Consider the following 22,444-nt stretch of genomic DNA (forward strand, 5'->3'; position numbering starts at 1 on the left):
CTAGAGTTGAATCAAAAATTGCTGCATAATTTAAGGGATGTTTGTAAGCCAACCCATTTAAGAAATGCAGCCATTTTTGGAAGGCTTGTCATCAAGATTGCGGTCCTTGGAATAAAGGGGGCGTAGCAACATGGATACAGAATTGGCTAAGTAACAGGAAACAGAGGGTAGTGGTGAACGGTTGTTTTTCGGACTGGAGGGAGGTATACAGTGGTGTTCCCCAGGGGTCGGTGCTGGGACCACTGCTTTTCTTGATATATATCAATGACTTGGACTTGGGTGTACAGGGCACAATTTCAAAATCTGCAGATGACACAAAACTTGGAAGGGTAGTAAACAGTGAGGAGGATAGTGATAGACTTCAAGAGGATATAGACAGGCTGGAGGCATGGCGGACACATGGCAGATGAAATTTAACATAGAAAAATGCGAAGTGATACATTTCGGTAGGAAGAACAAGGAGAGGCAATATAAACTAGAGGGCACAATTCTAAAAGGGGTACAGGGACAGAGAGATCTGGGGGATAGGTGCACAAATCGTTGAAGGTGGTTGAGAAAGCAGTTAAAAAAGCTGGGCTTTATAAATAGAGACACAGAGTACAAAAGTAAGGAAGTCATGATGAACCTTTATAAAACACTGGGTTGGCCACAACTGGAGTATTGTGTCCAGTTCTGGGCACTGCACTTTAGGAAAGATGTGAAGGCCTCAGAGAGGGTGCAGAAGAGATTTACTAGAATGATTCCAGGGATGAGGGACTTTAGTTACGTGGACAGACTGGAGAAGCCGGGGTGTTCTCCTTGGATCAGAGAAGGTTGCAAGGAGATTTGATAGAGGTATTCAAAATCATGAAGGGTCTAGACATAGAAGATAGAGAGAAACTGTTCCCATTGGCAGAAGGGTCAAGAACCAAAGGGCGTAGATTTAAGGTGATTGGCAAGAGAACCAAAGATGAAGAGAGACTGGGAAGATTGGGTTTGTTTTCCTTGGAGCAGAGGAGGCTGAGGGGGGACATGATTGAGGTGTACAAAATTATGAGGGGCACAGATAGGATGGATACTAAGGAGCTTTTTCCCTTCGTTGAGGGTTCTATAACAAGGGGACATAGATTCAAGGTAAAAGGCGGGAGGTTTAGAGGGGATTTGAGAAAGAACTTTTTCACCCAGAGGGTGGTTGGAGTCTGGAACTCACTGTCTGAAAGGGTTGTGGAGGCAGGAACCCTCACAACATTCAAGAAGCATTTGGATGAGCACTTGAAATGCCATAGCATACAAGGCTACGGACCAAATGCTGGAATATGGGATTAGAGTAGACAGGGCTGATGGCCGGCGCGGACACGATGGGCCGAAGGGCCTCTATCCGTGCTGTATAACTCTATGACATGAGGAAAAACTTTTTTTTTTAAACACAATGACTGGTTAGGATCGGGAATGCATTGCCTGAGAGGGTGCTGGAGGCAGATTCAATTATGACCTTCAAAACTGGATAAGTACTTGAAAGTAAAAAAATTGCAGGGCTACGAGGTTCGGGCTTGAGAGTGGGACTAGCTGGATTGCTCTTGCATAGAGCTGGCGTGGACTCGATGATCCAAATGGCCTCCTTCCGTGCTGTAACTTTTCTATGATTCTATGAAGTCGCAGCTTTCTGCTTGTTGGCACGTAACTGCTAGACTCCCATTTGAAATCCTGCTTTTACTCTGACCATATAATTATACTAATGACTTGCCTCAAGATACTGCGTACCCAGACATGGTGAGAAATTCTAAGCGTAAGCCTACCATATACCCAACACCAGACACTGGCTTATAACAGCAGCAACGTGACACATGTCACCCTGCCAGTGGTTCAGTCTGGAATTAACTGCAGTACTTCAAATTATTTCAATGTTGAAGGCCAAGAAAGCGTCCAAAATCCCCAGCCCTTTGCAGAAGGGATGCAATCTTTTAACAGACAGATCTTTTAACGTGCCAGCAATCAAATTTATTTTTTTTAAGTAAGGACGAGAGAGTCTCAAAAAGGAATGCAATTTCCCCCCTTCCTTGATCCTGCCACACCGTGCACCTTCTTCTGCTGCCAGTCTCCTCATATGCCTCCACTAATGCCATTCTACAACCACCTGTGATCAGGTACACCAGAGCATTCCTGAGAGAACACGGAATCCCTCTTCTACTTTCCCTCCTCGAGCTGTAAACAGCTTTTAACTTTTTTTTTTCCAGCAGCAATAAAATAAAACCAATCATTTTCCACTGGCAGTTCAAAAATTAAACTTCTTACACTGTCCAAGGGAGTGCAATATTATAATTTCCCTATCCCCTGCCTGTCCATGCTCATGGGGTTATACTGTTGCATAAAATCTACCAGGATTTATTTCACTGAAACACTCTTCAACTTCACACATATCAAACAGTGTACTTTTCCCTTTAACACAGAAACAATGAATGAGGCCATAACCTTCAATGAATTTGGGGGAAAACAAAAGGAGAGAGAAAATTGAATTCTCAGAATTAGATCATCCTAAAACCAGGCTGGACAAATGGTTACTCAGAGCTGCAACAATTAAGAGAAAAAAAGGATGTGGGTTTTTTTGTTTTTAAACTCGATGCCAACTGTTAAACTTGATTTCATACCTAGGAAACCAGCAGGCGAGAGATAAATCATTCAGGTACAATGTATAGTTGGGCTCCAGTCCCCTGCCCCTCCAAACGTTCTATGCAACAAATTTCCATTACAAGTGAAGGAGGATAAAGCATAGAGTACGGTTGAGCCTTTCAGCAAGCGTATGTGCACATTACCTGTATGTATACACACAAGATAAAATGAGTATGCACGTGAATGCCACTGACTCCACTGCAAGGCCAATTCCTTAAAACAAGTCTTTTGACCCAGATCTCGATTTACACAATATCATCTGTGTTGACAGATACCTAATTTCCCCATTGGGATTTGAGAAATTGTACTAAATTAAACTTTGCTACAGTTATTAATTATTCATATACCACATTAAGTTTCCATTATGATAATGTATTTACAATTTAGCCTTGCATTGTTAAACCCTTGAGATAAGAACTATTAAAGGAGCATCTGTTTCATATTAAATATTAAAAGCAAGTATCCATTTATCTGGCTAATGGTAACCTTAGATAAGAGGATTCCAAGCCAGCCCATTGGTTGGGTGCTAGTGAGGGCACTAATATGTACACTACAAAATTTAAATCAGGAAATAAGAAAAAGCAGCGCATATTCAGTGAGAGTGAGAAATGTGGCACTCACTATAACTGTTGTGCATGTGATAACAGCAGGCATGCTACAGCAGATAGGAACCTCCAATCCACAGGTAGTTATTTAAATCTCTCTGGCACAACAATTAGTTTAATCTTCAATGACCTTCTAACTCTGGGGTGACTGCTACCACTGAGCCAAAGCTGACACCTAGAAGAAGGGCTGCAAAAATAAATGGGATGGTCCCACTAAAATACCACGGGTCCCACCTGCCAGCCAGCTCAGCGTGGGACCAGGACGATTCCCCGCCCACCGACAACCTCCACCATCCACTTGGTGCCCACAACTCACTGACGGCAGTCAAATGAGGCCTGAACCCAGCTGTTCCGCCAACTTCACACCTGTTTCAGGCGGAAGTCTAAAAATCGGCCCGTCTCTTTGAAGATTTTGGTGGGGGGGGGGGGGGGAGGGGGAGGAAGAGGCAGGGGAAATTCACCACCCCAATAAAGACATTCAGGAGATCAAGAATATGGTGATTCAGCCACCGAGTGGTTGTGGACATTGAGAATGTACGATCTGCGGGACATAGTTTCACTCTATATTGATCAATCAGAAAAAAAAAGTAGAAAGGGTTGGATGATGAGTGGAGGATGTCACTTGAAGATTTGAAGAAACAGAATTGGAGAGAGAACAGAGTCCCGAAGTTACGGGACTAAGAGTCAGAATCAGAGAACGAGCCATCAACAGCAGCACAGGTGCCCAAGCTTTATGTCTTGGTGCATCATACAGATATAATTCATGGAGTCTCAGGGGAATAATATAAAGTTTATTCCACGTTTCCATTAATTGTATATGGCTCAGGTTACGATACTAACAGGTCTTGATGCTCTGATTTGGGTTTTTATCAACTAATGAGACAATACTACTTTCCAAACCTCCCGGGCCAAAGAAATGTAAACATGACAAACTAGCCAGTAAGAAATGCAAGTGCAAATTAGCTGACTAGCGTGGGCTTCAAGGGCTGTTTGGCCAGGATTCAGGCACCTCGAGCTGGACAAAGTGATTAAAGAGGAATTAAATAGCCACGAATATGGGAGGCAAAAGGAAGTGGGAGTGAGAGCGCTGCACAGGACAGGCGTTAAATTCAAAGGTGTTTCTTGTACGAGGACACCCAAGACTCTCTGAAGACCAACATTTAAGAGTTTCTCACTCTTATGTTCTTAGAAATATATGATCCTAGATCCGGATAAAGCTTTTGGGAATACCTACGGCAACGATGGATTACTTACAAGAGTGTGTAACAGACGACTAATCCACTAGCCATTCCGAGAACCATGCAGGTGATCATGGATTAGGTCAGAATCTGCGAAGTGATGGATAATTTGAGAACAGAAGCTTCCATAAATTTAGAAATAACCAATTTAAGTGCAATAAGGTGACGGATAGAAGAACACGATGATCACCCTTTTAGGAATAAGGTGAATGCGAGCAAACTTTCAAGAAGAAAAGCACACTGGCAGTAAAGGAAATGGGAGTGAGAGAGCTACACAGGACAGGGGCTAAATTCAAAAGGTACACATCTTGAGGATGATGGGAAGGATATCATCAAGATCAGAGACGTCAATGGAGTCCACGAAGATTCTGACAGACTAGGCAGGGATTAAACTTGATGTTGAAAAGAATAATCAAACAGAATGAAGAAAGTAGGCAAGTTCTTTTGTAAGGTCACTGAGATTTAAGTCGGAGAAGAAAAGGGAGCCAAAAAGGTTTCTCTTTAAGAGAGCTAGCAACTGTACAATCAGGATGGAATATGAACAGAAAGGAAGAATCCCAGAATCTAAGTAGCTGCTAGAGGAAGATAGCTGCTCATGTTTTTATTTCCAAACAGCTGCGCTCAGCAACTTTAATCGTGAATTTACAGAAATTACAAGCGTAGGTAAAAGCGGACATCTTCAGTCTGAACATGCCAGGTGTGATAGACAGAATTTTTATAGAAATTGAGACAACCATGATTGAACCAAGGTGACTGGAGCAGCAGCAGCTAAGATCACTAGGGAAACAAAGAGTCAGGTATTCAAATACAGCTTGAAACATAGGATGGGTACCTTTTACACATAATTCTCATCTGTTACTTTAAAACTACCGCTACCAAAAGTAAAGTAATTAAAATACTGCAGATTTGTCACGAACAGGGGTTTGACTACAGCATTAAAAGGAGATCCTTCGGAGAGGACACAAACCTTTTAACGTAGTCCTGAAGAGAACTTTTGGACCACTTATTTGAATTTTTGTAAATAACCTTAGAAACCTGCTTGAGGCTTAGTCTTTAGCCTTTGCTAAGTGAATGGGTAGTACTGGAACTGACCCATAAAAGGATACAGATAAGCAGCACAGAGAGCTGCAACAGAGCAAAACCAAGGAAAGTTAGTGTGAAGTTTAAGTGCAATGAAATCAATATCAGCAAGCAGACAAAGGCAGACCAGCAGCTACCAAACCCCTCATGCCATAAGTTTTACTAAGACTGAACTTCTACTAAATTACCTGATTTTAGTTTTAATCTGAATGTTTGCATCTTACTTTTCACCAAATATGGTATTTTTTGCACAAGATCACCCTCTTTGCCGGCTTGAATATAAGATAGCGCCTGTACACGATCAACTGACAGGTTCCATTTCTGTACCAGAATTTACAGATAAAAAGGAAGGTTTTCTCTGCTCACTTTTTTTTTAAAAAACTGTAAACCCCAGTGTAAAAGAATAGTTTATGATCTGCTATAAATAGCAGAGCAAACCTCCCCCCCCCCATACTACTAAAACCATAAAACTATATTGCTGCAGATGCTCTGAAGTTGCCCAATTGGTCTATCATTGTTATACTTTATGAAGTATCAATCCGTGAGAAACTTTCCATTTTATTACATGGAGCCCCAAAACAAATCTTTGCAAATTATCTTTCTACTTTCCACTGTATCGCTTTTTTATATTTTACATTTAAAGGGGATATTGGATAAGTCCAAGTGCATTGTAATCGAATCTGAAAGGGGTCAGATGACATCAGACTACAATGGGAAACATTCTATGTGTAACCTAAGCCCCTCTAATTGAATAGATGTAACAGTTATTGTTTATAAATGGATGTAGAAACCATTCTCCTCAGCTACCCAGGTTCAGCCAGGTGGAGCAGGTGCTTTTTTAAAAAATTAATTTGTGGGATGTGGGCGTCACTGACAAGGCCAACATTTATTGCCCATCCCTAATTGCCCTTGAGAAGGTGGTAGTGAGCCGCCTTCTTGAACCACTGCAGTCTGTGTGGTGAAGGTTCTCCCACAATGCTGTTAGGTAGGGAGTTCCAGGATTTTGACCCAGTGACGACGATGGAGCAGCAATATATTTCCAAGTCAGGATGGTGTGTGACTTGGAGGGGAAAGTACAGGTGGTGTTGTTCCCATGCGGCTGCTGCCCTTGTCTTTCTAGGTGGTTGGGGTCGCAAGTTTGGGAGGTGCTGTCGAAGAAGCCTTGGCAAATTGCTGCTATAATTGGCCTTAGTGCCCCTAGGTTAGAGAGAGATAATAAATCATCCAGTGACTCCTACTGAAAGGTGCATTTGTGTGGGTGCAAGGTGAAGACAGGATAGAGTCAGCTGCAATGCCCCTACAGTCCAATAGCAGGCTGACACTCACACTCTGCTTACAAATGAAGAACCATCCTTTGGGTGAGATGCTGGCGAACACCTGCACCGCAGGACTGTAAAGCAGCATAAGTTGCCAACTCCAGAATAGAAGAGGAGAAAATACGAGGGGAAGAAAGAGAAATATTCTTAGTGTTACAGTATAGCTGATTTGCTTGATGGAGGCTTTTTTGTGCTATTTAAAAATCAAATCATCACCCAACACAGGACCCACAGACACAATAATATGGACTATCAAATTGTTTATTGTCCTGTATACTCCTACATTTTTATGCTTTAGAAAACTCTAACCCAGCAGAGATCCAATAGAATTGAAGAACTTAAGGAAATCAGAAGGACCCCACTCTCAACTCTAACACAACATCCTTAAATGAACCTTAGCAACAACTTAATATAAAATCTAATTTTCTACACTCTCCCCAATCCCTGTATGAGCTTAGTAAATATTAATAAGATGCTGATGGTACCTATGGTTAAGTTGCAGAACGAGTTGCTGTTTTACAGGAGTATATGTGTATATATATATATATATATATATATATTTCTTGATCAGTGACTTGTGCCAGCAAATGGCGCTCCCACTTGATTATAAATCTTTTTGATTACTTTCAATTAATATCCTTCCTGTGATCAATGAGATTTTTTTGTATTTCTTCCTAAAACTTAGTAATGTTGGTTTGTTATTTTGTACAAAGTCTCTTTAATTTATTGCATTAGATATAATGTGAAACTTGTCAGGCCAGCTGCCTCAGGCAGGACATGTCTTCTGAACTGAAGCAACAAACATACTGCTTAACATTTTGGCCTCAATCCCAGCCATGGTAGCTGATTGAATCAGGATCAGAACCAGGACGGCTGCTTATGAGGGAGGACTAATATCTGTCAGATGTGTGTCACGTTTGGGGGATATGTGTAAAACATATGAAGAGACCAGGAGAGACAGGATTCAAACAGAATTTCTCTATACACAGTTGAATGACATCCTACAAAAGCTCCTCAATGAAGGAATAACACTTTCCAAGCAAGGGATTTGCAAAAATTCATGTAGATCATAGTTGGGAAGCAAAAGAAAAGGAAAGAATATATTGAGGAGAGGGGTATGGTCAGGTAAAATTGTTTGTACTATGGAAAACAAATATAGTCTCTGCAGGTTTTTTGCTGGTTAACAGCTCCGGGCCTGCTTAGTCCAAAGACTTGGAACTTGATATGTCAGAATAAGACAGAGATATGCTTAAAGCCAAAAGTTCTGAACTGAAACATTGTGTGTATCCAACACCAACGGAAAAGAGCAGGTACCACAGACGGTGGCACTTGCTGGTGATGCTGGGATGAATGTTCAGTGGAATTTAGTCTTCTAACTTCCTATTTCTCTTGGTCACCTTGTGGCTCTGCCTTTTCGCTGCATAAATAGACTGAGGGAATTTTATTTGTCACTACTAGTGATGACCCGTAATCGTTTGATCTTTACGGCAACAATACGCTAATTGCATAGACACTAGTCTATGGAGTCTCCATTGCAAGTATTCTGGAGTGCTTCACTGTGGTCTGATGTACGTTAAAAGCTCCAGAAAAAAACCTCACCGTGTATAATCTATTTTGTCTGCTATGGATCTCTCCAAGAAATCCAATGATATTCATGTGGCCCAATGCACAAAATTCAGAATGGTACTAGAAGGCTACCTAATTAGAAGAGCACAAAGGTGAAATAGTAAAGCTGCGGAGCAGGCCAACAATGCAAGAATCAGTGGATGACTTGAATAAAGCTAGAACTCTGGCAAAAACAGCAGCAAGAGGAAAGGGGTATATAAAAGAAGTTAATATCTGATTATTATATATACATGCATACACTTTTGAACAAAGAAGGTACTTTGGAGAATAAGGTTTAGTACAGCCTTACCATTCTATTGGGTCCCTTATAACAAAGACAGGGTTTAAAAGGGAAAAGGTTAATAACAGACATTGGGTAAAATGATTTGAACCTGAGTAAATATTAAGATCTGTTGGAAAAGGAACATTAGTAAAGCAGATGGAACACTTATGTTATACATTTAATATTGAATCTGTGCATTACTAGTGCCTGTACTGTGTATATGCAGATATGCAATTACTCTAAATTTTGATAGCGGCTTCTAATTGAATATTATGGGGTGATCTTTAGGCTGACCATATTAAAGTTAGATACAACAACAACTTACATTTATATATAACCTTTAATGTAGTAAAACGTCTAGGGAGGGAATTTCAGAGCTTAAGGCCTAGGCAGCTGAAGGTACGGCCGCCAATGGTGGAGCGATTAAAATCGGGGATGCGCAAGAAGCCAGAATTGGAGGAGCGCAGAGATCTTGGAGGGTTGTAGGGCTGGAGGAGGTTACAGAGATTGGGGGGGGGGGGGGGACGAAACCATAGAGGGATTTGAAAACAAGGATGAGAATTTTAAAATCGAGGCGTTCCCGGACCGGGAGCCAATGTAGGTCAGCAATCAGATACGATCAGAAAATGTTACAGTATCAAAATATCAGCAAGGGCTGATAAAATGCACTTATAGAAAGGGCAGGGCAGCAAGATGAATGAGAAAATCAGGAATTTACAAGACTACGCTTCATCAGGTTACAAACAGGAAATATTGGGACGTAAAACTATATTGACCCCCAGTGAATACCCATTGAAAGCACAATTTTTAAGATTTCTGCTCCATTTCATGTCGGGTTTGACAGTTACCCTTCCTCTCCTCGACTGAGCTGGTGATCATTCGTAGTGACAATGGTTTGGGGAACAGGTCATACCCAACCTCTGTCCAGTGACTGTAGTCAGTGCAGGGCCCAAGGAGAAAAAGAACACAGTTATACGATGAAAAAACTGAAATATTGATTAGGGATTCACAGAATAACCACAAAAGACAGTTGGTGGAAATTTCCACAACTTGAAAATCAATACAGGCTCACCAGATTAAGAACTGGACAATGGACCAGTGAATCCATTCCGAAGTCAAAGTGTGCTGCCTGCACTGTGCTCCTACACATATGAAGCTTCTTACCCAGGCTTTTTGCATTGCACCTTTGCCTAAACCCTGTGAGTACAAGGTGCAGCAAGTAGATTTTTCATTCCCATTATACTGGTGGGTCAGTGACTGCTCTCAGTGACTGGTCAAAATCTCTACTGGTTCTACAGCCTTAATCTTTGATCCATGAATTCTCACCAAAAACTGAGAACATAAAGCCCTACTTGTATAGTGCTCACAAGAAGGTCTACACTACTAATGAGGTTTACAGTCACTCTGGTGCAGAAAGGGTGCTCTGAGGAGGTTAGGTTTTAGGTGTTATTGGGATTATACTGAGAGAACTTCATTCTACCTCTAACCTTCTCTGTGCTTAATAGGAAGAACTCAAACTGATTGTTAGCGTTACTGATTTATAGCCCGCATCACAGCAGGAAATTTCCTTCTGGCAAGCCGTAAATTCCTGCAACAATTAGGGCTAAAAGGAATTAAGAGTCTTTGAGGATACTTGCAGTAGATTGTATTCAAAAAATAATCAAACCAGTTTGGGATTTTATTCAAAGCACAATATATCACTGAAACAGTAGTGAGTATGGGGAACAGTCTCAACCTAGCATGAGGCTGCAACTGGATCTCCTCATAATCGAGCATACATTGTCAGTCTCTTCAATGGAGCCTGCAGATGGGTGGTGTGAGAAATGGATACATCAGATGGTGTAACAAGAGGTGCTCAAATGAGTTTGGGGTTAAGTTATTGTAGGGGTAGATTTGAGGGAGCTTTATCCTGCATCGAAACTGCACTATGTCTGACATGGCAACGTAGACACAGCTTTGCTCTGTATCTAGGCTATGCTGTACCCAACCTGGGAGTACTTAATGCACTAGGTGAAAAAAACTGAGAACTTCCATTTCCCAATACTGACTTTTCCCCCTCTTCCCACCGTGATGAATATAGAGCAGCATGCGGGAAAATTAAAGCAAAATACAGAGATTAACATTGCCAAAGTGTACACATTTTTTTAATCTCTAGTTTATAACATACTTTGGGAACCTTGATTGCTGTATCAGTTCTGCAGAGGTTATGTGGTTGAACCAATCAGGTTTTTAAAAGTCACAAGGGAAATTCCGTGCGCACAGGATTAAGGCAGATGATTGGCCACTTTAGTAAACCAGAGACAGATTTTACTGCATTTTTCCAGTATTTATTATGAAACACAACCAACCCTTTCATGCCCCACATTAAAGCCAAAAATAAAAATCAGAAAATGCTGGAAATACATAGCAGGTCTATCAACATCTGAAAATAGAAATAGCAGGTTAACATTTCAGGTAGAGACCTTTTAGCAGAAACCAAGGGACCCCACCTGAAACAGTAACCTGTCTTTGCAGATGTTGACTGACCTGCTCAGTATTTCCAGCACTTTCCATTTATATTTTAGATTTCCAACATTCACACTTTTTCCTTTTTAATTCTTAAAATCCTAAAAGCTATGGCATTTGTCAACCCTATAGTAATTTCTAAACCTGCCAAAATGAACCTCCTGAGCCAGTGTTCCCAAACAAGTAACGTGTTGTGAAAACTGCATCCAATGCCAGCCGTCTCCTTTCTATACTCTAATCACCAGATCCACAGACCCAGCACTTGTACAAAATCCTGGGCTAACCTTTTTGTTGCAGTGCAATAGTTAATACTCCTACCGTGACCCGGCTGTTGGTGCCTGGGTTCCCTCCCAGCCTGTAGTTGTTGTAGGCCAGATGACTGTATGGATTGTATCCCACAAACCCTGGGGTGCTGGGCATTTGCTGATGGAAACAAATGAGACAAAACACGAATGAGAATGAGTTCAAACAAGAAACACAGAAATGAAATGGTCAGCATACAAAAAAAGTGGCAAAAATTCAAACAAGTTATGGTTGCGCATGGAAAAGCACTACTCTAACAGGTCTATTGACTGCACTACACTACTAGCCCCACTCTATCCTGAACACACAGGGGTGCAACTGAGGGAGAGGAACAGTTGGGTGCCCACAGACATAGCCATAGCCCCACTGGCAACGTTCCCTGTGATCAGCCCAAGAGAAAGGTTTCCAAAAAGCAACGTGACCTTTGGACCCCTGTAAAAATGTCCCCTTTTCCATTTGTTGGCAAGCCACCTTGTTTCCACACAGTGCTATGCACAACAACCTAACCAGGAGTGGAAATCAGTATCTCAATGCTGGAAGAGAACCCCAACTGTAAATGTCAGCCAAGGAATGGCATCATTCAAGCAGTTTGTGCTTTGTGCTTTTTAGCTGTATGTCAGGTAGAACAGTGTATCTTAACACACTCATAAACGGAGCACTTAAGACGTGATAACTGGCAAATTTGAAATTGACGTTAATGCAAATGGATAATGGTTATTGCTTTTTGGCCGATATAAGCGGCAGCCTGTTTTAAAACGTGGATGTTTTATGTGGTGGGAACTGTATTTAATTGCCCCATTTAGGTGTGATGTATTCTCCACTCAGACAAACACTGAACAAGATGAAGAGTGTATTGCTTCAGCATTTCAGTACATGAAAACACTGGGGAATATGGCTTTGATTTCAGTATAGGGTCTTGCACAACAGCACAGGACCTGTTCCAAAGCAGCTCTGACATGCCTGAATGTGGGCAAACCTAACACAAAATATCACAAAGAATTGATGCTTTCACTCTGCCAATGCAGCTCCTCTTTAAAAGGCCACCTGTGTGACATAACTGCATACACCAGAAAAGCATTCATTAAAACCACCTCCGATAATATACATCACATCCATGAGTGGAAACAATGAACAGAAATCATAACACACTTAACAATCTTTCCACAAATGTTCCAAAATGTTCAGTTCCAAAATTACAGGGACTAATTTGGCCATAACCCAGCAGATAGTTTTCTTTTTATTCGTTCACGGGATGTGGGCGTCGCTGGCAAGGCCGGCATTTATTGCCCATCCCTAATTGCCCTTGAGAAGGTAGTGGTGAGCTGCCTTCTTGAACCGCTGCAGTCCGTGTGGTGACGGTTCTCCCACAGTGCTGTTAGGAAGGGAGTTCCAGGATTTTGACCCAGCGACAATGAAGGAACGGCGATATATTTCCAAGTCGGGATGGTGTGTGACTTGGAGGGGAACGTGCAGGTGGTGTTGTTCCCATGCGCCTGCTGCCCTTGTCCTTCTAGGTGGTAGAGGTCGTGGGTTTGGGAGGTGCTGTCGAAGAAGCCTTGGCGAGTTGCTGCAGTGCATCCTGTGGATGGTGCACACTGCAGCCACAGTGCGCCGGTGGTGAAGGGAGTGAATGTTTAGGGTGGTGGATGGGGTGCCAATCAAGCGGGCTGCTTTATCTTGGATGGTCGGTAGAGGCCTCACAGCAGATTCTCCTCTCCACCAGGAAATTGCACAGAGGGCAGCGGGTACATTTCATCATTGATCTGTTAGTATGTTAACTGTTGACAGTTTAATAGTATTCATTATTAAACTGTCAACAGTTAACATACTAACAGATCAATGATGAAATGTACCCGCTGCCCTCTGTGCAATTTCCTGGTGGAGAGGAGAATCTGCTGTGAGGCCTCTACTGACTGGATGTCACTCTAACTGCCCACTAGGAAAAATGCAAGACTAGGTCTGAGTAACTCACCTGAAGAGAAGCAAGAGGCTTCCACTCAGCTCATGTTGGGTGAGCATGAACACTCCCTGGCTGTTCACGTACAGTCTAGAACTTTCCCCAGAGTGATTTTTGAAGAGTTAAACAATGAAGGATTCGCTTATCTTCCCATTTCTCACACAATCATTGAATGGTTACAGTACAGGAGGCCATTCGGCCCATCGAGCCCATGCCGTATGGTATTGGTTTTTTGAGTCACTCAGATCAGATAACATTTATGTAATGTTAAGTTTTACAGAAATTTACCATAATTGTAACAACACACTGGACAAAGACCCCAATGAACTTTCAGTAACAACATTTCATTGGAACCAGGCTGCAAAAGAAGCACAAAAAAACCTCAACTAAAACCGCCCAGACTGGAACATTAGGCAGGGACTCAAATCATATTGATTCTGTACATCACAAAAATGCATGTTACAACATTGTCAATTGTTCCAGATAATGGTACAAGGTGCAGTCCCGATCGTACAAGTATCTGGTTTCTGTGAGTGGGCAGGCCAGACATGCCATTGTCAATTCTCAGTACAAATGCTGTTAAAAGACAAGCAGAACTACCCCAGAATGTTTTAATATACTCAATTCCAAACTTGGCAACATTTCAAAGTTTTATACCGACACATGTCTGAAAAACACAAATTTTATTGACAGAAACAATGTAATCAGGTGTAGTCACAGTTTGATCACCACTGAAACTCTACATCTAAAGAGCAATATGCAATTTCAAGAGGACCATTCTTGCCCCACAAGCAAGTTACTTTGAAACTTTCTTTTAAACAGTGAAACATTATTGTATTAAAACTGCTTTTAACGCACAGTGTCTCAAGTACTATATAGTATTCATGTTGCCGTTGTAATCTGGAGCACATTGTAACCAAGGGTTCAATGTTCCGACATTGTCCTTTAGGGAAGGAAATCTGCCGCCCTTACCCGGTCTGGCCTAAATGTGACTCCAGACCCACAGCAATGTGGTCGATTCTTAATTCCCCTCTGAAATGGCCTAGCAAGCCACTCAGTTGTAAAATCTCGCTAAAAAAAGTCACAATAAGAATAAAACCGGACAGACCACCCGGCATCGGACCACTAGGCACCGAACACGACAAAGGCAAACCAAGCCTAGTCGAGCCTGCAAAGACCTCCTCACTAACATCTGGCGACTTGTGCCAAAATTGGGAGAGCTGTCCCACAGACTAGTCAAGCAACAGCCTGACATAGCCATACTCACAGAATCATACCTTTCAGCCAACATCCCAGACTCTTCCATCACCATCCCTGGGTATGTCCTGTCCCACTGGCAGGACAGACCGACTACAAGTGGCGGTACAGTGATATACATTCAGGAGGGAGTGGCCCTGGGAGTCCTCAACATTGACTCTGGACCCCATGAAATCTCATGGCATCAGGTCAAACATGGGCAAGGAAATCTCCTGCTGATTACCACCTACCGCCCTCCCTCAGTTAATGAATCAGTCCTCCTCCATGTTGACCACCACTTGGTGGAAGCACTGAGCGTCGCAAGGGCACAGAATGTACTCCGGGTGGGGGACTTCAATGTCCACCAAGAGTGGCTCGGTAACACCACTACTGACCAAGCTGGCCGAGTCCTGAAGGACACAGCTGCCAGACTGGGCCTGCGGCAGGTGGTGAGCGAACCAACACGAGGGAAAAACTTACTTGACCTCGTCTTCACCAATTTACCTGTCGCAAACGCATCTGTCCATGACAGTATTGGTAGGAGTGACCACCGCTCAGTCCTCATGGAGACGAAGTCCCGTCTTCGCACTGAGGACACCATCCAACGTGTTGTGTGGCACTACCACCGTGCTAAATGGGACAGATTCAGAACAGATCTAGCAGCTCAAAACTGGGCATCCATGAGGCACTGTGGGCCATCAGCAGCAGCAGAATTGTATTCCAGCACAATCTGTAACCTCATGGCCCGGCATATTCCTCACTCTACCATTACCAACTAGCCAGGGGATCAACCCCGGTTCAATGAGGAGTGTAGAAGAGCATGCCAGGAGCAGCACCAAGCGTACATAAAAATGAGGTGCCAACCTGGTGAAGCTACAACTCAGGACTACATGCATGCTAAACAGCGGAAGCAACACGTGATGGACAGAGCTAAGCGATTCCACAACCAACGGATCAGATCAAAGCTCTGCAGCACTGCCACATCCAGTCCTGAATGGTGGTGGACAATTAAACAACTAACAGGAGGAGGAGGCTCCATGAACATCCCCATCCTCAAATATGGCGGAATCCAGCACGAGTGCAAAAGACAAGGCTGAAGCGTTTGCAACCATCTTCAGCCAGAAGTGCCGAGTGGATGATCCATCTCGGCCTCCTCCCGATATCCCCACCATCACAGAAGCCAGTCTTCAGCCAATTCGATTCACTCCACATATCATCAAGAAACGGCTGAGTGCACTGGATACAGCAAAGGCGATGGGTCCCGACAACATCCCAGCTGTAATGCTGAAGACTTGTGCTCCAGAACTAGCTGCGCCTCTAGCCAAGCTGTTCCAGTACAGCTACAACACTGGCATCTACCCGACAATGTGGAAAATTGCACAGCTATGTCCTGTCCAGAAAAAGCAGGACAAATCCAATCTGGCCAATTACCGCCCCATCAGTCAACTCTCAATCATCAGCAAAGTGATGGAAGGTGTCGTCGACAGTGCTATCAAGCGGCACTTACTCACCAATAACCTGCTCACCGATGCTCAGTTTGGGTTCCGCCAGTACCACTCGGCTCCAGATCTCATTACAGCATTGGTCCAAACATGGGCAAAAGAGCTGAATTCCAGAGGTGAGGTGAGAGTGACTGCCCTTGGCATCAAGGCAGCATTTGACCGAGTGTGGCACCAAGGAGCCCTAGTAAAATTGAAGTCAATGGGAATCAGGGGGAAAACTCTCCAGTGGCTGGAGTCATACCTAGCACAAAGGAAGATGGTCGTGGTTGTTGGAGGCCAATCATCTCAGTCCCAGGATATTGCTGCAGGAGTTCCTCAGGGCAGTGTCCTCGGCCCAACCATCTTCAGCTACTACATCAATGATCTTCCCTCCATCATAAGGTCTGAAATGGGGATGTTCGCTGATGATTCCACAGTGTTCAGTTCCATTCGCAACCCCTCAAATAATGAAGCAGTCCAAGCCCACATGCAGCAAGACATGGACAACATCCAGGCTTGGGCTCATAAGTGGCAAGTAACATTTGTGCCAGACAAGTGCCAGGCAATGACCATCTCCAACAAGAGAATCTAACCACCTCCCCTTGACATTCAACGGCATTATCACCACCGAATCCCCCACCATCAACATCCTGGGGGTCACCATTGACCAGAAACTTAACTGGACCAGCCATATAAATACTGTGGCTACAAGAGCAGGTCAGAGGCTGGGTAATCTGCGGCGAGTGACTCACCTCCTGACTCCCCAAAGCCTTTCCACCATCTACAAGGCACAAGTCAGGAGCGTGATGGAATACTCTCCACTTGCTTGGATGAGTGCAGCTCCAACAACACTCAAGAAGCTCGACTCCATCCAGGACAAAGCAGCCCGCTTGATTGGCACCCCATCTACCACCCTAAACATTCACTCCCTTCACCACCGGCGCACAGAGGCTGCAGTGTGTACCATACACAGGATGCACTGCAGCAACTCGCCAAGGCTTCTTCGACAGCACCTCACAAACCCACGACCTCTACCACCTAGAAGGACAAGAGCAGCAGGTACATGGGAACAACACCACCTGCACTTTTCTCTCCAAATCACACACCATCCCGACTTGGAAATATATCGCTGTTCCTTCATCGTCGCTGGGTCAAAATCCTGGAACTCCCTTCCTAACAGCACTGTGGGAGAACCTTCACCGCATGGACTGCAATGGTTCAAGAAGGCGGCTCACCACCACCTTCTCAAGGGCAATTAGGGATGGGCAATAAATGCCGGCCTCGCCAATGACGCCCACATCCCATGAACGAATGAAAAAAAACATTGAGAGGGGATCTCACTGAAACGGGCTTGACAGGGTAGATATTGAGAGGCCGTTTCCCCTGTCCGGAGAGTCTAGAAGTTGGTGTTAGAGTCTCAGCATAAAGGGTTGGCAATTTAGAACTGAGATGAGAAGGAATTTCTACAGTCAGGGGGTGGTGAATCTTTAGAATTCTCTATCCTTGAGGGAGTAGATGCTCAGTCATTGAGTATATTCAAGGCTAAGATCAATAGGTTTTTGGACTCTAAGGGAATCAAGGGATATTGGGAACAGGCGGGAAAGTGGAGTTGAGGTCGAAGATCATTCATGATCTGACTGAATAGCAGAGTAGGCTCGAGGGGCCGTACGGTCCACTCCTGCTGCTATTTCTTATGTTCTTACATTGGCCACTACTTTGGATACACCATCCTATTTGTTCTTCCGCATCCTTACTCCTCACTGTGTTAAAATCCAGAGTTAATGCAGTCTCATTCTTTCCCAAGACTTCAAACTGTGGAAGCCCTGACCTCCCTCAAACTAGGACCTGGATAATTTTTAAAAATGCAGACTATAAAAGAAAATAGGGGAAGGGCAGTTCTAATGGAATTACAGTATACATCTCCAGTTGAAGAGCTTGTGTGCTGTAATTTCTATGATTCTATAGCCCACATTTTCCGACTAGCATCATTCGAATGCCGGCAGTAACCTATTTAATTTAAATTAATTCCCGCCAAGAGTGTATTAAAATATCAATCAGAAAATCCAGGCTATGAGTCTGTCCCAGATCTACAGCATCGCCTAATCATTACTTCAGATTCACCTCATCACTTTTACTCTTTTCAACCTTGGTGGTGCCAAGCATTGTGGGCCCTGGTCCGTCACCTGGGCTCCATTAAAAATAAACTTCCAACCTGATGACAATCAAGTAATTGCCCATGGGGAAAACTTCTTCACTGCACATACTTATCCAGCTTCCCCTTAAATGCATCTATGCTATTCGCCTCAACTACTCCTTGTGGTAGCGAGTTCCACGTTCTAACCACTTTCTGGGTAAAGAAGTTTCTCCTGAATTCCCTATTGGATTTATTAGCGACTATTTTATATTTATGACCTCTGGTTTTAGGGTCTCCCACAAGTGGAAACATTTTCTTTACTTCTACCCTATCTCCTCTTAGCATCCGCGTGATGTTTTTGCCTCTACTGCGCTGCCTTTTAAGTGTAGTTCTTAATATCGATTTTAAATTAATTTTTTCACTCATTTCTGTTGTTGTCCTCTGATCCTACTCCCTGGCTTACTTTTGAAGCAATATTCTGGATTTGCCTTATCTATATATGTCATTTAATAATAACTTGTACACCTTAATAAGAACTTTCCTTTCTACATTGTACGGCTGTAGGTTCTTTCCTTATGCCTCATCCCATTCACAATTGGGTATCAGTATTGTTGCTGCTCTCTGCACCCACTCCAATGCAGGTATAATGCAAGTACATATTGTGCCTGCACGGGTTTATCTTTTTAAAATACTGGCACAGTGAATGGGCCACTGCACAAAATCCATCTGAGTGGGTTTGAAGCTGAACAAGGATTAAAGTAATTGGTGCCTAGAGATTCTCACAGACTTGCCACAGCTCCCTTACTCCCTTGTGTGGCCAAGCTATATTTATATTCCGACTTTTAAAAAGCTTGCCTCTCATTATTGTAATTGCTGTAGCTGTTGACGTACATTAGAAAATTAAGACTTTTTTAAAAAATGCATATCATATTTGTGAATCTACAACAACACATTTTTATAGCACTTCTTACACGCAGGGACATCTGAGTACTTTGCAGGGTGGTGGATAGTGAGTGGATGCCAAGCAGAGGTGGTGGGGTGGGAATGAAAGGAAAGGAGTGGGAAAAAGTGCAATCAGAGGCATGGAGGGGAATGCTGAGCACATTCGAGAGGGCAGGAGCAAGATGGTTGAAGAAGCGGCTTTTGGTGGTGAAGTGGGGGGTGAGTTGTAGGCTGGTGTTGAAGGGTTTGAGTGGGGACACGAGGCTGGAGGAGACCACGGAGGTAGGCTGTGCAGAGATTTGAAAGTGAGAATTGTAAAGTCGATTTTCTGGCGCGTGGGAAGCCAGTGTAACTTGGCAAGGATGGCGATGCACGCCTCAGTGCAGGTGAGAACATGGACTGTGGCATTCTGGGTGACTTGTAGTTTATGAATTGTAGAAATAGGGAGACTGGCAAAGAGAGTGTTGGAGAAGTCTACCTGCAATTTGATAACAGCATGAATTAGGGTTTCTGCAGTGGAGGTGGGTGGGGGCAAACGTGGTTGTTGCTGTGGAGGTGAAACAAAGCGGTCTTGGTGATGACTCGGGTGGGGGAGCTGAACTAGAGGTCAAACAACATGCCAAGATTCCGCACTTCTGAGATGGCAGCTGAGGAGGGAGACCGAGTTGAAGCCAGAGGAATATGGGGCTATGCAAAAGCTGAAGAGAATGGCTTCAGTTTTGCCAGCATTTAGCTAGAGGAAGTTTTGACTCATGCAGCTCTTAACTGCCTGGTAATATTCCTATTTCTATTGATTTCATGTGTGATTGTCAGCTGTGTCAGGTACTTAACCAAAGCTGTGCAGTCATCTCACGGCAAGATCTTATTTGTACACTAGATGCAACAGAATTTTTCCAGTTATCCTGGAAAAAAAGGAACAGTTCAATTGAAATTTGTTAACTTGTGATTGCAGCTTGCCAGACACCATGGTTATCTCCAGTAATTCTTTCATTGAAGACTGGTTAGCAGAGTGCGTGTGTGTGAATGAGATTCAATAAATGCAGTGTAGGATACCAAGTTATTTCAAATTTATATTTTCCAAGGAGGGGAAAGCATTTTTAGTTTAACCAGTTAACAAAAGACTGCGTCAATCCATAAAAATTACAACCCGAATGAAATTGCTGCTGTTGACTGCTCAAAATGCAGTGACTAAACAAACACATACATGACATTCTGTAATTGTGTTGGACCTGTATTGCTTCAATTATTTGAGGAGATGGCTTAAATTATTGGGGCGATTTTTGACCACTGGCAATAGCGTGAAGTCGGTGGAGTGAGTGTGCTGCCCTCCCAGAGCTGGCCTTGGGAGATCCCAACCACTTTCCTCTGGAGTTTCATTTAACTTCCCCTGGAAAGCTGCAAGCACTAAACAGACCGTCTGCTAGCTGCAGGCACTAAACAGACCGTCTGCTAGCTGCAGGCACTAAACAGACCGTCTGCTAGCTGCAGGCACTAAACAGACCGTCTGCTAGCTGCAGGCACTAAACAGACCGTCTGCTAGCTGCAGGCACTAAACAGACCGTCTGCTAGCTGCAGGCACTAAACAGACCGTCTGCTAGCTGCAGGCACTAAACAGACCGTCTGCTAGCTGCAGGCACTAAACAGACCGTCTGCTAGCTGCAGGCACTAAACAGACCGTCTGCTAGCTGCAGGCACTAAACAGACCGTCTGCTAGCTGCAGGCACTAAACAGACCGTCTGCTAGCTGCAGGCACTAAACAGACCGTCTGCTAGCTGCAGGCACTAAACAGACAGTCTGCTGCAGCTTGCCGGTTGTGGGTGGACGAGATGTTGATTGAATCCCACACTGTTTTTTGAGCGCTCTGCCCACTTATGCCTGACGGTTGCATTCAGGGCCCTACACCCAGCGTAGGATCCTGGTTTGCATATTTAAGTAGCCTCCTGCTGGAAACAGGCAGGCGGAATGCTCACCCATTTACAGGCTTGCCAGAAAATTCCATTAGGTGGGCCGTGGGCACCAATGGGTAGTGCTGCCCCTCCCCCTAACTCCCCTTCCCTGATTTTCATTGCTAGCCACCCATTTTTCAGGCGAGGAATGTGCAGCTGGTAGTTGAAAATCACTCCCATTGTCTCTAGTCCACAACCTCCCACATAACTGTTTTTGTTGTGTTATGCAAGCAGCTGGCTTGTGGCTTGTAGCTTGTAGCTTGTGGTGGTGGTGGGGACTTTGCAGTGGCGAGCTAATACTGATGCCAGACGGGATGGTAGTGGAAGAGATGGGAAAGCGCTACATGATGGAGAAAGGAGTAGAAGCATATGCTGATAGGGTTAGATGAAGTAGGGTGGGAGGAGGCTCATGTGGAGCATAAACGCTGGCACAGACCAGTTGAGCCGAATGGCCTGTTTCCATGCTGTAGTTTCGATGTAACTCGATGGAAAGAATTTAAGTGCTTCCCAGAGTATCCTTCCCTGGTAAAACATTCACCCAGAAGAGCAGAGCTAAGAGCCAATTAAGTAAACTGGGAAGCAAAACAATAAATAAGCTGAAGCACATAGACACATCAGCCTAGGTTTTCTGATTGGCATTATTATATTGCCGTTAAAATAACATCAATTAGAAAATCTAGGCTACAATGTAGTCACGAAGCAGAACAATAAATCCTCTCAGAGCTAAGCCTTCTCTCTTTCACTTCCCTCCCCATTTTATTTAAACAGCTGGAGTATGACATAACAACCAACAAAGCTGGCTGGAGGTTATTAATCATACTTCCAGCTCTAGTTCATTGTCTTGTAACACCTGTTAAAAATTTTAATCCCACTAAACTTAGGGCCAATTGAAATAAAAGGGACAGGGTACAATTTTCTCTTTTGTACCTAAAGCTGAATTATATTCTCTTTTATATCAAGAGCAGTCACTGTAAACAGGGAGTGTACTTAACAACAACAGCAGGGATACTGCATTCACACTTTCATCTGCCACTGTTTCTCTCACAAACTGTTAATGTGATGAGTTCTGATAACAGGTTTTGGTGAAGACCGTTTACACGGCCTCAGAGAGAAAAAAACATCTCTTCACAGTATACCTGCTGTTAGGTAATCACCGTACTGTGACAC

General features: G+C 43.6%; 1 protein-coding gene across 3 annotated transcripts in view; it reads right to left on the bottom strand.

Moving 5' to 3' along the window:
* Positions 1-22,444, bottom strand: part of smarce1 (SWI/SNF related, matrix associated, actin dependent regulator of chromatin, subfamily e, member 1) — a 63,319-nt gene that overhangs the window by 29,789 nt on the left and 11,086 nt on the right. For 2 of the 3 annotated variants that reach the window (XM_067969326.1, XM_067969325.1), the window contains exon 4: positions 11,597-11,701. The exons of the other annotated variant lie outside the window; for it this stretch is intronic. In XM_067969326.1, coding sequence (XP_067825427.1) covers positions 11,597-11,701 — 105 coding nt within the window. The remainder of the gene's footprint in view (positions 1-11,596; positions 11,702-22,444) is intronic. 3 annotated transcript variants of the gene reach the window in all.

The sequence above is a fragment of the Heptranchias perlo genome, chromosome 30 (assembly GCF_035084215.1).
Source record: "Heptranchias perlo isolate sHepPer1 chromosome 30, sHepPer1.hap1, whole genome shotgun sequence".
NCBI lineage: Eukaryota > Metazoa > Chordata > Chondrichthyes > Hexanchiformes > Hexanchidae > Heptranchias > Heptranchias perlo.